Here is a 15,781-nt window from a genome sequence, read left to right as displayed (position 1 = left end):
GTGCAAAGAGTATTTGAAAAAAAAAATGGAAAGGAAGAATGTACTGCTCGAGTTGTTGTTGGACGAATTGGACAGGGAAGTCAAAAAGCAGTGTCCCACTTCCACTTCACGTCTTCGGAATATCCGGAAAACCAATGGAACCAAATAGACGACGATTATTTCTCAAAATTGTTGCACAGAATGCCAAAACTGTTCATCGAAATAATAAAAGCAAAAGTCACCCTTCTACCCTTTTTTCAAGACCTGTATATAAGACCGTGGCTACGAACCATGACCTTTATCCTGTCTTTATTTTTAACTTTTTAGTGCACTTTTAAACCTCTTGAAAAGTGTGGTTTTAAAAGAATATTTTCCTGAATTTATATTTAAATTATAATAATTAGTCCCAAAAGTTAACATAACTCAATTCACTACTTTGAAAAAATACAATTTTTTAAGCGAATATCAAAATATTAAGAACGTAGTCTTAGTGTACAAGCTGCCTTAAATGCTAAATCTTATTGTATACAATAATAACTATAAATAAATATAAAATCAGTAGATAAAGTTATTAGAGGGTTAATGGGGTTCGAGTGGTACGTAGTCATGAATAAGGGAAACTTTGAGGCACTTAACTATATGATTAACAGATTCTAATGGTTCTCATAAAGAGTAGCGGGATAATTCACATATTTAATAGCTAATTCCAAGATTCCAATAATTATTAAAAATGTTATAACCGAAATTTTTATTTTATTTTATCTTTTGCAATCTATATAGGAAGTATAATTGTTACTACTGTCATCTGTTGGTGAAATCAATAACAAATTTCTTTATGTGAATTATTAAATTAATTAATTGAACTTATTTGGTCAATTGAATGTCAGATATTGAATCAATTATTGTTATCGGAAATAAGTAAGCATGCAAATATCAAGTTGATTGATTAACAGAAAGTTAATTAAATCTTGATAACAAAATTTGTACTATACAAACATACAAGCAGTGTGAGTGCAATAAAGTGTTGTAACAAAATAAGCCTTCATAATTAATTAGACTAAAAAAAGTGACAATTTTTATTGAAAGAATGGAATTACTAACAAAGAAATTGTTATATCAGTTCTAAAACCGAGAGGCGCTAAATATTAACCGTTAAGATTAATTTACTATCCAGTAGTACATTTTATATTGGCATAGAATCTTGAGTCAGACATTCTGAAAATTGTGAGGAAGTACAGAAAAAATATATTGAAAAATAATAACAGTTTTTTTATTTATAACCTTTATTTCTATATTAAAGTTCATGGATCTAATATGCCGCATGAAACTTCTCTGCGACTCCCGTTTGCTTTGACTGCGGATCAATATCGCCAACTGCGAATTCTGCATAGTACGGCAGCGCCCTGATAATCGCGATTCTGTTGTTTTTTTATTAATATGCGGCATGAAACTTCTCTGCGACTCCCGTTTGCTTTGACTGCGTATCAATATCGTCATCTGCGAACTGTGCAGAGAACAGCAGCGCCCTGATAATCGCGATTCTGTTGTTTTTTTATTAATATGCGGCATGAAACTTCTCTGCGACTCCCGTTTGCTTTGACTGCGTATCAATATCGTCATCTGCGAACTGTGCAGAGAACAGCAGCGCCCTGATAATCGCGATTCTGTTGTTTTTTTATTAATATGCGGCATGAAACTTCTCTGCGACTCCCGTTTGCTTTGACTGCGGATCAATATCGCCAACTGCGAATTCTGCATAGTACGGCAGCGCCCTGATAATCGCGATTCTGTTGTTTTTTTATTAATATGCGGCATGAAACTTCTCTGCGACTCCCGTTTGCTTTGACTGCGTATCAATATCGTCAACTGCGAACTGTGCAGAGAACAGCAGCGCCCTGATAATCGCGATTCTTTTGTTTTTTATTAATATGCGGCATGAAACTTCTCTGCGACTCCCGTTTGCTTTGACTGCGTATCAATATCGCCAACTGCGAATTCTGCATAGTACGGCAGCGCCCTGATAATCGCGATTCTTTTGTTTTTTATTAATATGCGGCATGAAACTTCTCTGCGACTCCCGTTTGCTTTGACTGCGTATCAATATCGTCAACTGATAATCGCTGTTCTGTTTGGATTTGCTATTGAATCGCATTCGTACAAGACTGTTGGAGGTAATCGTTTGGAGGAAGATCCCCATTCATGTTTATTAATTCACTCAGTTGGGCGTTATGTTGATGATCCTTTACAAGTCACTCCTAACTGGGCGGCAAAAGACTTGTTTTAGCAAAACAACGCACGGCAGCATACTACACGTGGAATTATCGATTTTGGGGACAGAATATAGTTGGAGGGAAACAGATCAGGTGATTAAAGCGGACGAGGCAATAAATTGTAAAGTAATTTGTCTGCTTATTTAAGATAATATTTGAGATAAGAAAAAAATAATATCTCTAAATTACTGTTCCATCTAACTACCATTGTATATAGTAATCTTTTTTAAGCTTTGTTGAGTGATTAGGTAATACGCCGCCACTGGGTACAATTGGTGCTGAAATTAATTCAGTTTTGTTGCTATGACCTGCATAAAAAGTCAAAACATAAACATTTCCTACTATTAAATCGGTCAGAAAAGTTCGGTTTAGATATGTATTTCCTTACTGTTATATTTATAGTTTTATTCTCAATTCAAGGTATGTTGGATTTGGAAATTATTTAAGTTTAATAGTAATATATCTGAGAAAACTCCCTTGTTATAATAACTAAGGAAAAAACTTAAAAATTTAATTTACTGGTAAATTAAATTTAAATTATGCTTTTAAGTTTGTGTGAATTTTTTTTTCAGTTTAATATCGAGACAGGGTTCGTTAACACTTTTTTATCGTATTTTCAAGATGAAATAATCTTCGTACAACTTGAATTTTGAATTTCAACCCCATGTAACATACAATCTGTCTAAATAGGACAGCGAAAACTTGCTATAATAATTATAGATGGCAATGGAGAAGAATCGTCCAATAAGGATTTTGTTTTACACTTTTTTATAACTGACAGTTTTTATATTTCAACCAAATCTAGTTCGTTTGGTTTGAATCTTTTAAAGAGATGTACCTCTACGTTTTCTTCTGTTAGTACTGTACTAGGATGGACCCAAAAGTTTCTGGCCCAACAAAGAAAACACAAAAATTTTTGACAAAAATATCCTTTCAGCTCTATACACTTTTCCCAGCGATGTTGACGAAATGACCATGCAAATTTTTCCGCGAAAAGGACAGCGAAACTGCTGTTTGCAATTCTTAAATGCTGCAATTTTCTCTGACAGTTTCAAGGTATGCATCTTAGAATGATGTAAATAAAAGTTGGCGGTTACTTAGCCTAAATCTCTCGGGATTAATAACAACGGCGTTTGCCAGACAACTAAACTTCTGACTATTCTGGAGGTTCTGATTTGTAACCACTGATCTAAGCCTAAAAAACGGTTTTACTTAGATCTGAATGTGCTTGCTGAACGTTGGGTGAGAACCATGAAAGACGATTATTGAGGCTTTATTTTTTATGATTATTTAATAACAAAGTTAACATTGGAAACCTAGATTATTTATGAGACGCTTTATATATTTCTTGACCTCCTAATATTTTTTTTACCCTTCCCAACCCGATGAGATTGATGGGATAAAACACCCTAAATATAAAGTGAATGCAGGCTTCATAGAGTAAATTATATTGATCGAATTAAAACATGCCGGATTGACAAGCAAAATCAACGTGCTAATTATAACGAATTAGCGATATTATGCAAGTTTCCAAACAGAAAAATGATATCGAGATCAAAGGATATTTGCGTTTAAGTAATAATTGCTTTGGCAGGCCTTGAAAATAAATTAGTTTTTTTTTGTTTTTAATATTTGCACGTGCATTTTCATGATCGCGCTAATGCCTAAGCATCTATGCGTTATAATTTTGTATTACTTAAATCATTCATTCATTTTAGCGAGCTTTGGAATTGCGAGGTTCACTCCAGGGATGTTTTTTTGGAGCTGCCTCCGTGATATATTGTCAGCGGGTGACTAAAGGCAATATCACTTTAATAGATGTTCAAGTCAGAGTTATGTCGGGTTTCTTCACTTCCTAATAAAGTCCCTACTAACTATTATTTACCGAATAACCAAAAATTCGGTGTCTTCACCTTCAAATTAAGTAAACCTCCGAATAAATCGAGTTATTTGCCAAATAAGTTATTAGGATTTAGTAGAAACTTAATCTAAAATATTATACATCAAAAGTGGTTTGTTTGTTTATTAAACCTATATTTGATTATTTTGTTTTTGGAAATATTCGTCAAACAAATAATTAAATATTTAATATGGATGCTTTTCAAGATTTAGAACATTTGTTTGATGAAAAATTGATTGAGGAAATACAGCAAATTCCAAAAGAACCAGCTTATTCCGTTCGTGATATAATTTTTTGACCTTTATTTTTTTTCCTAAACTATAATTTTCAGAACGACACATCTTTCTCCAACTAGCGACTACTTCAACATTCTTCTTCTTCCAGTGCCTGCTTCATTTTAATGAAGGTTGGCAATCATCCTCACGATCTTCAGTAATGCGTATTAGATTTACGGCATCACGTACACGGAACCATTCTCGAAGGTTTTTTAACCATGAAAATCTTTTCTATCCAGGCCGCGCCTACCTTCTATCTTTCCTTCCATGATAAGCTGTAACAAGGCATATTTTTGATTTCTAAAAATGCGGTCAAAGTAGGAAGCTTTCCTTCTTTTCACAATGGTTAATAGCTCTCTGTTCTTTCGTCTTAGCATCTCCGTCCATGGTATTTTAAGGATCCGTCTAAAGAGCCACATTTCAAAAGCTTGTTGGAGACCTTCAAAGTCCAGCTCTCAACACCATAAAGTAGGGTAGTCAAAACATAGCATTTTGTTATTTTCCAGCGTGTTCTCAGGTTAAGGTCATTACTTGTAAGAAGCGACTTTAAACGTGCTCTTGGCTATCTCTATTCTTCTTCTTCATCTGGGTTCCATTCGTCATTCAGCCAGCTTCCCAAATACTTCAAACGGTGTACTCTCTCTATGGGCTGGTTATTAATTGACAGCGACACATTATTAATAACTAGTTTTCGATATTACCATGAATTTCGTTTTACTGTAGTTCATTTTAAGTCCGCAATTTTCACTGATAGTATTTACTCTGTTTAATAGCTGTTGAATGTCTTGAATGGTGTGGGCTAGTATTACAATGACATCTACAGACCTAAGATTTTCCATCAATTTTAATTCCTTCAACATTAACCCAAAAAAAACACGCACAGATCGTTGTCGCAAACACAAATCATAGGAAACCGTCAACAGACGAACTTTTTTTCAGTTATTTCTTTCCTTATTCAATACTTGGACGATTGCTATTTAGGCATTTTCATAGTGTTACCAAGAGACTATAATAAAGTGACAAATACTTATTAGTTCAAAAACGGCATTTTTAGCAAAAATACTAGAACTACAAAGCTGCTATGAAGATACTAGTCTTTCATTTGTAAACGATACAAGTTTCTCTTGGAACAACCCTGATAGAGGCCATATCTAGTGACCTAATCACCTTTAAATCATGGTGGAAAATTCCTTGAAATAGGAGTTACATATTGCCGCCTTATCTAAAAAATTAAGTTCCTCCTGATTTGCGCTGAGATCAGTTTCCAAAGAACTGAACTTATCCATCTCCTCAACAATCTATTATGCCCTTATTGAGAAGCATCTAGGGTACGTGTGGTGCGACTCAATTTGAGTGAATCTTCAAACTACAAAAGAGAACTGTTAGATAATTACTCGAACTAAACAGCAGGGCTCAATGCAGGAACTTCTTTCTTCATTCATCTTTGATTCCATTTGCATAATTCGTTAGCAAACAAGAAAGACGTTGCACGTCTATCCACGATCTTAACCTACTTACTCCACGCTCAGAATTGGTTAAGGGCTCAATATTTTACAATGCAAAAAAATGCACAATCACTTTTCAATTGAAATCAAATCGATATCATATTTTTCCGATAATAATTTGTGGGCATATTTACTGGAAAGCTTAATTATTTTTATGTTTGTTTTTTTCATTTTTACAAGCTTTATATGGTAGGCAGATGCAGATCGTACACTAAAACCGACGTAGCTCTTAGTCTAGTAGCATTGATGCTTATTTTCAATAATTATACCTTATAGTATTCAAATAAACAATTTGCAACTATACAAATTAATAAGATTGGTTTACTAATCATACACTTTGATAAAATGTTTTCCTTTTCTTATTAACGTGTTTTTTCCGTTTACCATTAATTAAGTTTGAACTGTTATTATGCATTTCAATTATGTTTGAATCACATGTATCTGTCAGATGAAGCGCGACTAACGACGTTACGAATCACCGCGCGCCTAACAGAGCGTTAAAAAAAATTATATTTAATGGTTGATTCCAGATATCCATAATTTGAAGCGTGAGCGTACCTCAAATACCTATAGTTAACATAAAAACAAAAATTCCAAACACGATTAGTTGTTAGTTGAACGCCACCATCAAAATATACGTTGTACGGTCCAGCTCATAGACTACTTACATCTTGATTTATCAATATCGCTCAGTATTCATAGATTGGACGCCATTTTGTACAGTCGGGATCAATAGGACTCCTGGCAACATTCCGAATCATAATCTATTTGCTTTTCTGATCTCAAATTTTGCATACTCAAATTCATCCAGCGCCCGGTCTATAGAGCTTGTTAGCTGGTCAATGTCCGAATCGTTTCAGTACCGAAATTAGTAATTCGTTTGAATTTTAAATTGTTAAATGGGTAATTATCTAAAAATCATCCCCTTTCGACTTGGGGAACATTATTTCAGTTGTTGTTAAAAGATAAAGAGGGTTAAATTTGACATTTTCGGAATTACGCGTGTTAACAAATTATAAATTTTATTTGAAAACATATAAAAAAAAACATACAGCTAAATACTGAAAATAATACATATGTGAAAAATATATGAAATTAAATCAGTAGAATTACGAACAATTATAATTATTAATTGCCGTAACGATAAGTAATTATTATTTTATCATAGAAAAATACATATGGAAAAATTGAAAATTCAATAACTATTTTTTTATGGTATAAATAGGGTAAAAAAAGGATCATGGGGTATCGCGGGGGTGTTAAAAGAGCACATAAAAATGTATAAATTTATAAATTAGTAAATCTTGAGTAGAACCGAACCTAACCTAACCTAACAAACCCTAACTTAACCTAACCTAACCTAATCTAATCTAATTTAAAAACGATAACCGACGGCTAATTACATATATCGTGATTTTTAGATAATTAACGTTAAATGTACTAATAAACCTTTTAAAACAGGTAAGTATCTTCATATTTCACACTTAATATATTTTAGAGTTTCTTTCAAAGATTTGTAGACCAAAATATTCATTTGATAGCAACCATGTATTTACAATAACTATACGTATGTTATAAATAGATTGAATTGTATCCGGATTAAGGTGTAAATACAAAAAATAAATGTTTGAAGTACTTACCTTATCAGTAAAATTAACTTTTTTCCTATCTTATCGCTTGTGATAATTAGAGTAAACAACTAGGTGAAATTCCAAATATTCCAATGCGATATCAGCTGTAAGTAAATTCCTAATGTTTAAAGTGACCTTCAGAACTGTAGAGGTGAACAATTCTTATGAAACGACCAAAAAGCAAACGGAGGATGGTACGGATATGAAGACGAAAACATGCTTCTAAGACATTTTAGATAAAATGATGAAAATAGCCCAAAAAAACGTCATATATAAATTGAATAAGCAACTAAATTAGAAGAAAAGTCATAATAGACTACTAAAATGAAGACGTCAGAGATAAAATTAGAAGTCAGGACTAAGAATTGAGGATGTGACGATATGTGAAAGAATAACAAAAAACAAAGAGAGAAAACTAGAAACCAAACACACGAGGAACATTAAGGAGACCATCAAAAATGTAGTATGAGAACTCAACGTCTCAAGAAAAGCTCAGAAGGAGGCTTAATATTCGGAATCACACAACAAAGCAGCGCTTATAGTAGTATTATTATCAGTTCAATGAGGTGTTTCTAAATTCATGAGGCGAAATTCAGGAAGTGATTGTTTAAGCGAATAAGTTCAGTATATTACAAAAATGCCAGAATTTTTTTATCTTACAGCATGTATTTGTGACGATAGAGGACCAGAGGTGGAGACGCCCTTAGGAATAATTCGTGGTACTGTCGAAACTTCTGTTGAAGGAAATCCTTACAGTTCATTTGAAGGAATTCCATTTGCCAAACCACCAGTAGGCGAACTACGATTTGAGGTAAGATCAACTCATTTCAATGTGAACGTCTGACATATTTCAAAGTATCTACTCTAATAAAATAATAAACAGTAACTCTAGTAGTGTAAAAACATACTACATTACCTACATACTTTGAAAATTCTATTTTTTAATTCTGGGCTCATTCATTGCTAACTGGTCACATACTGAAGTTGAAGATGAAGAAGGGAGTTGAAGACCGCCAGTTTTAGATTCAGGAGATCAACAGTGAGCATAGAGTCACTTATCACCTCCTCAACAATCGAAAGGAACGCTTAGAGCAGCAGATATCACTCGGTTCCTTAACGGATTGATGGAAGACTTCTCCGTCTTAGGAATACAAAGCTTGGAGCGCCGTCTTCAAACTTATTCCAAAAAAATGGAGACTATGTTGAAGAATATATTATGAAAAGCATATATAATAATAATAAAAGTACATCAAAAGAAACTAAACTGTGGTTTACTAAAATTCTAAAGCTTGAAACTATCTGAACCAATCAGTTGGGCTTCGAATTCAGGAAAGGTAGACTACTCTCATAGAAGAGGTTTGGAGGATAGTTGCAGAAGCAGAAATCTTTTCCTCTGCCCATCGCCGCCTATGTGGTAACACATTATCGATGAGCTTAGATTGAGAAGGATCAATGAAAGCTTAATAAGCATCATTGTATCGTATCTGTCGAATAGAAAGATAATCACTGAAGCAGAAAACGACGTGGAGTACCAAAGATAACAGTACTGGGCCCAACTCTGTGGAAAATCTTTACTACATCGACGATAATTTTGTGTTAATAATTTTTAAATTCGCAGGAACCCGTTCCCATTGAACCATGGTTAGGAGTATGGAATGCTACAAATACACACATATGCTTGCAGACAAATCTAAAAGGAGATCTTCCAATTCTAGGTACGAATCATTAGTTTATATATTTCATATCTATTTGACACAAAATTTGAATTTGTAATTTGAAGTACTTCTAATTGAGCTGAAATTTGAGCTGTGAGGGATTCCTTCTAATTATTAAAAAAAATTAGTATTGAACACACTGTTTATATCAACACTACAACAGTTTTCCTTCAGTCTCCGAAGACGATAACTTGGTTATTGAAACTCGCGTCAGACAGTGTAATTGTGAGTGTTGGATGAATATCAACCACGGTTCCTTAAATTCCAAATTAGAGCCGAAATGAACAAGTTCGAATTGCTCCGAAGCTGATATAGTAAAACATGGTTTTGAAAGTCTTCAACAGCAATAATTCGATGTTTTTCCCTTTTAAATATTTAGCTGTTTGACGTGCTTTATTGGAGTTGGCATTATCGTGATAGACGTTTTTTGTTTATATTCATAAGAGTTCACAATTCTTTTCCACCAGTTGTGATTTTGTGCTTCAACTCTAATTCTATTATCCTTCAAAACTGCATCCAACCATCAATTTTTTATCCGATCTTTAAGCTCTATGAATTCCTCTATAACAATCAAATTTTTTGCAGCCCCTTCTAGTTTAATGGATGTTCTTTCCATTTCTCTCTTTGTTCTGGTTATTTAAGCAAAATCGTCTGAATGTTTCTATCTTGCTAAATTTTTTCCAACACCAGATTAAAAGAAAAAGATTTTGACCTAAACTCCTTGATGGTTTCTGTACTAGATTTTCCGCGTTTGTCTGATTTCTTTGGTCGCTAGTTTCAGCTCCATTAGGAAGTTAACAGTTTCTTGACCGTCCAGAAACATCAAATCATTAATGTATTGAAACATGAAGGTATTTATTTTGATGTTGTGCTTGTTGTTTCTAAACACCTTTAGTACCCCATAAACTTCTTACCTTCATTTAGGTAATCCAAAAATTAAAGTCACATGGACTGAATATAAATGAGTCAAAAACTTCATGTTTTTTCTTATCTATGTTATTTTAGAAGCTTCCTTCATTACATATTCTATATAAAGATATATTTAGGTATTCTCTTTGAAGTATTGCCAGGTCTGGAACCTCTTTTGGTATGTTTCTGGTATATCTCTTTGTACTATTATAGGCACTGAAGATTGCCTGTACCTCAACGTGTACGTTCCTGGTAAAACAATTGATGTAAACCAAAGTTATCCTGTCAACGTACATTTTCATGGAGGAGGATTCATGATGGGCTCTGGTGATATGATGGCAAATTCTCAGTTTTTAATGGATTCTAAAAACATCATTTTGGTTTCTGTTAATTATCGTTTAAGTGCATTCGGTAAGTATATTTTTAATGATGGAAATTTTTGAAATTTAGGCAAATAATTAAATGGACTATGCTGAATATATTACAAAAAAAACTTCATTTTCAGGTTTTTTGAGTACTGAAGATGAGGAAATACCTGGAAACAACGGGATGAAAGATCAAGTACTAGCTTTAAAATGGGTTAGAGATAATATCAGATTCTTTGGAGGCGATTCAAAAGCTGTAACGTTGACAGGATATTCTGCTGGTGGAGCAAGTGTTCATCTTCATTATTTGTCACCTTTATCCCGAGGTCTTTTCGCAAAAGGAATTTCTCACAGTGGTACCGCAATCAATCCATGGGTAATAAAGGAAAATCCTTTGGTCTTTGCGAAAAGATTAGCAGACGATGTTGGGTGTTCGATTTCATCGACTAAACAAATTAAAGAATGTTTGAAAACGAGACCCGCCACAGTGATTATCGATAAAATTCGTTATTACTTGGAATTCGGTCATATGCCGTTTTCTCCTTTCGCCGTGGTGATTGATGATAAATCGAAAAACCCGTTTTTACCAGAGCATCCCTATGATTTGATGAAAAATAAAAAAGTTTTCGATGCTCCTTGGATCGCTTCTGTTACCCGTGACGAAGGAATACTTCCTGCTGGATGTGAGTTATTCAATGATCAAACTTTTTATAAATTACTCGATGCCTGAAAATGAAAATATTTTTAAAAATTAAAGCTATTGGAAAGTATCAAAATGAAACCTTAATTATTTCTTTATTGTCTTAAGCCTGTCGCAGATCAGATGCATATGAAAGACTACGACGTATTTAAGTTTTTAAAGTAAAAATCAAAAACGAAAAACGAGTCAGACTCTACGCGGCGCGAAAACTTTTTAGTAAGATGCGACTGCGAAGTTTGAGCGCATTTTACAAAGAAATGACAGCTTTTAGGGAAAAATCACAAGGAGCCTTTTTTGTAGAAAATTTTTTAAACTACATTTTTGATTTCTTTACTTTTCCCGAAATTTGCCATAGATTTCGAGTTATTTGCAAATTTCGGAATTTTGAAAATTTAAACAAAAATATATCGCTTAGCAACCAAAATTTTGATGTTTTACTGTATCGATAGAGCAACCTCAGTACTACCTAAATCCATAAAATCAGCGACATACTTGGGCATTACCCAATTCACATTGTATCAACTTTTGGCTGTCAAAAATCCCGCGTTGCCGTTGTTAATAAAATAAATTCTAAAATACTGAAACTGAAACATCATCAATATTTTTATTTCCGATCTAATGAATTTGGCATATTATTTCTAGATTATTGCGAAGATAAGGTTTTAGAGGAAATTAATAAAAATTTCTTGGAAAAAGCTCAGCTTTTACTCGATTACAACTACACTTTACCGATGGGAAAAAGATCTAAAGTCGCCACTCAGTTAAAGGAATACTATTTCGGTAAAGGTAAAGATATAAATCAACAAAACTTTTATAGACTTGTTGAGGTAAGATGGATTTTATAATTTTTTATCATAATAGCTCGAAAATTTTTTCCAAGTCGTACGTTTTGTGCAAAAGATGTCTAATTATCGAATTTTTTACGTATTATACGCTATATACAAGCGGCAACATCGCGATGTCACATTATCTCTTTTGGACATAGAGTTAATATTAGAGATGCAGGTATATCACTCTGTATGTCTCTCAACTCTATTCTGATTATGTGTCCTTGAAGTTGACGTTTTGAGTCGTTCAAAAGAGAAGAATAACAAGTTTTAATTTAAACGGCGAGTAGATAGAGATAGAGAGTGGTAAACCTCAAGACATCCAACTCAAATAGACACATCAATTCGTTTATAAATCCAAAGAAGAGCGATCTGTTATGGAACTCGTGATATTTCAACACATCACTCAATAAGTCGTGTGATTAACTACGAAACACACTAAGAATCCATTTTAATCATCAATGTAATTTCCTTCTAGAGCAATACAATCATTCCTACCTTCTCGATGCAATGCTTGTAGAAGGATTTGTCTTTGCGTCAAAATAGGCTTCAGTTTCAGTAATTGCTTCTTCATTTGAACTGAATTTCTTACCGGCGAACATTTTTTTGAGATCAGCGAATAGCCAGTAGTCCCTGGGGGCCAGATCTGAACTAGATGGGGAATGAGGGAGCAATTCAAAGTGTAATTCGTTCAATTTAACCATCGTTGCCATCGATGCACTGTCTTGGTGAAACAGTGGTTTTTCCTCTACATATCAGGCCGTTTTTACTTGATTTTTGCATTTAAACCCTTCTGGAGAACAATATTTCATACGCATCCCAAAATACTGTAGCCTTAACCTTCCCAGCTGACTGCTGCGCCTTTGGACGCTTCGGACGTGGTTCACCAGCTGCAGTCCACTTTACGGCCTTAGCTATCTCACGTAATTTCAAGATATACCAAATATAACCAATTTGTGAACTTTTTTGATATTTTCTGGTCGACCAGAACGTTCACCATCATCGGAGTCTGTACGACCACGTTTAAATTCAGCAAACCAATAACAAATGATTTTTTTCGATGAATCAGAGTCCAGATAATACTTTAGAAGCCGTTGCTGAGCTTGTATAGTATTTTTTTATCAAGAAGCAATGATAAATATAACATACAAAATTGTTTTGAAAATAACAAAAGTAGCTTCACTTAAACGGCTGTCACTTTTTACTGAAATGTCATGAAATTTGACACATAGTCTTTTGAAAGATGTTACTTCACAAACGTCATATGGATTTGACAATGGCAGCGCCATCTTTGTGGCAGTCACACGACTTATTGAGTGATGTTATAAATTGGCACCAAGGTCTCACTATAACCTTGGTTTGATGTCTTTCATTTAAATTAATCGTTTATATTATATTTAGTATCGATAAAAATCGATAATTCTCGTCTGGAATTTTATGTTTTAGTTATTTTCGCATCGGTTATTCACTATTGGTGTAGAAATTGCTACGAAACTTCAATCTGAAGCAATGGAATCACCAGTATACTTTTATTATTTCAATTACGATAAGAGTTCTAATAAAGTTTCTAAATATTTCTGCAATACCAAGAATATAGGAGGTAAAAGTAAAAACTTATCATTCCCTTTTAAAAAAACTATTATATTATCATTTTATATTAGATAACCTAAAAATATCATATTTCCACAATAAGATTAAGGAATTTGCGATAAAATATTCCTAATTATTTTTTTAGGAGTCTCACATTGTGATGATACTGTTTTTGCTTATGGTTTTTATGTTCTCAACGCATTTTCAGAAAGTGACAAAAAAATGAGAAAAAACTTCAAGAGATTGATTGAAACATTCATCACCGAAGAGTAAGCGGATTTTACACTTTTTTAACATACGTATACAGAGGGAATTCGTATTATTTACTTTTTTGTTTCAGCGAACCTTCATTTGATGAGAATATAAAATGGATGCCGACAAAAGGGAATGAACTTACATACCTGAATATTACCGATAGTGACGATATTAGATTGTTAAAAACCACATCTTTATATCCAGAATCCGTATGGGCAGACGTTAATAACGCAGAATTATACCATATGAAGTCGTACTCCGATGAATTATAATATTTTTATTTCATATAAAGTATAAATATTGAATTAATAGTGGTTTTATTTATTTTTAGTGAAAGAAAATAAGAAATCGCACCTGGAATCTATACAACCCTTTACACGATATTACTAAAGCCCGCTTAACATGATGCAATACAACGTACAATGCAATGCAATCTCTTGAGGTTTGTTCTTGTTTGCTGCACTGGCATAACTAGTTCAGGAAGTGTACACTAAAGCGTTCTAGTGTCTCTGTTCTTAGTAGCAGTGCAAGAGAAATAGTTCACCCAGTTCAGTACAACAATCAACAAATGCTCAATTGCTCTCTGCACTTTATCGTTCTGTGTATCTGATCGAACTAATTCTATACACTCATAAACTGGCCTGCACTGGCCCAGTTCCAGTGCAGCTTTCAAGAACAAACCTTTTATGAAAAGCATGCATAAATGAAGTTCGGCATTTTCATATATGTAATACTCCTATTTAGACAGTTCTTATGGGAAAAAACGTCTCAACGTTACGCTGACGACAGTATTCATTTTCTCTCTCGTTCGAGACACTTTATCTATACTGCGCATGCTTCATGTGCGCAAAAGATGCGCAGAGCTCTATGAGCATTTTGTTTCATGAAAAATCTCGCACTTGCAACATTATCGATTTGGTGACTTTTTTATTACGTGCAAGTTGCAATTCTAGGGAGAATTCTAGTTACTTTTCACGTAACAACCAACCAATTTCTTGCTCGTTGTTTTGCACCATGACAAGCTGCCTTAATTATAGATCTATATCGAGATTTCGAATATTATTTTTAGGTCAGTTACTTAGGCCGCGAACATACAGTCCGGGAGAAATATGTCAGACTGTCTTCCGACGTCACAAATTACACAACATAACCTCATTTTATAGTAAAATGTAAACAAACTACAAAATAATTCATAAAGTAGTCTATTTCGTGTAAACCTCACTTTATGAGATGAATTATATCTGAGTAGCTTCTTAAGTTTGACAAAAATTATATGCATAACATCAGAAACAGACCAAAAAAATAACATAAAGAATAACAAGTTTCGAATTTATAAACAAGTTGAGGGAAATAGAGAGTGGTAAATCTATCTTTCTCTCTCGTTCAATAGTACAATTTCACTTATAAGTCATTCTCTCTACTTTATTATTTTCTCTATGACTTAATATGACCTTTGTTCTGTCAATGTCACCAAAATGACATTTGATTGTTACAAAATGATGGCTGGAATTTGTGACATCAAAAAATTGTGGAGAAGATAAAATTAAATTGTTCAATTCTTTTGTTATATGCCAGAATGATTTTTCTTTGATATATCATCGTGTAAATACGATAAATTGACGGATTGTTTTGTTTGCTTTCAACTTCAAAAGTTGCTAACCCCTCGTAGATGGTTATTTTTGATAAATTCTTATCAACAACTCAATTGATGCTTACGAAATTTGCACTTTTCGACCTAAAAATATCTTTCTGGTATGGAATTTTTTTTGAATTACGCGTATTGATAAATCGTTGATAACTGTTCATTAATAATTATTCAAACACCGAAAATCTGTTAATTACAATTAAATAGAGGTGTAT

At 33.5% G+C, this 15,781-nt stretch overlaps 1 protein-coding gene across 1 annotated transcript; it reads left to right on the top strand.

The window, feature by feature from the left end:
• The first annotated feature begins 2,445 nt into the window (after positions 1-2,445).
• LOC130896371 (venom carboxylesterase-6-like) lies at positions 2,446-14,226 on the top strand. Its single transcript, XM_057804401.1, has 9 exons — positions 2,446-2,669; positions 8,223-8,371; positions 9,179-9,275; positions 10,398-10,595; positions 10,690-11,232; positions 11,892-12,076; positions 13,523-13,676; positions 13,812-13,935; positions 14,007-14,226. Exons 1-9 carry the CDS (start codon positions 2,624-2,626, stop codon positions 14,191-14,193), a joined length of 1,683 nt encoding a protein of 560 aa, XP_057660384.1. The 5' UTR covers positions 2,446-2,623; the 3' UTR covers positions 14,194-14,226.
• The last annotated feature ends 1,555 nt before the right edge of the window (positions 14,227-15,781 follow it).

Source organism: Diorhabda carinulata, chromosome 7 (genome assembly GCF_026250575.1).
Source record: "Diorhabda carinulata isolate Delta chromosome 7, icDioCari1.1, whole genome shotgun sequence".
NCBI lineage: Eukaryota > Metazoa > Arthropoda > Insecta > Coleoptera > Chrysomelidae > Diorhabda > Diorhabda carinulata.
Note: the sequence above shows the minus strand (reverse complement) of the source record. Positions and strands in the feature narration are given on the sequence as shown.

Coding starts and splice junctions, on each gene's coding strand:
- LOC130896371 (XM_057804401.1), top strand. CDS start 2,624: ATGTATTTCCTTACTGTTATATTTATAGTTTTATTCTCAATTCAAG. Junction 2,670..8,222: donor AGTTTTATTCTCAATTCAAG/GTATGTTGGATT, acceptor TTTATCTTACAG/CATGTATTTGTGACGATAGA. Junction 8,372..9,178: donor TAGGCGAACTACGATTTGAG/GTAAGATCAACT, acceptor TTAAATTCGCAG/GAACCCGTTCCCATTGAACC.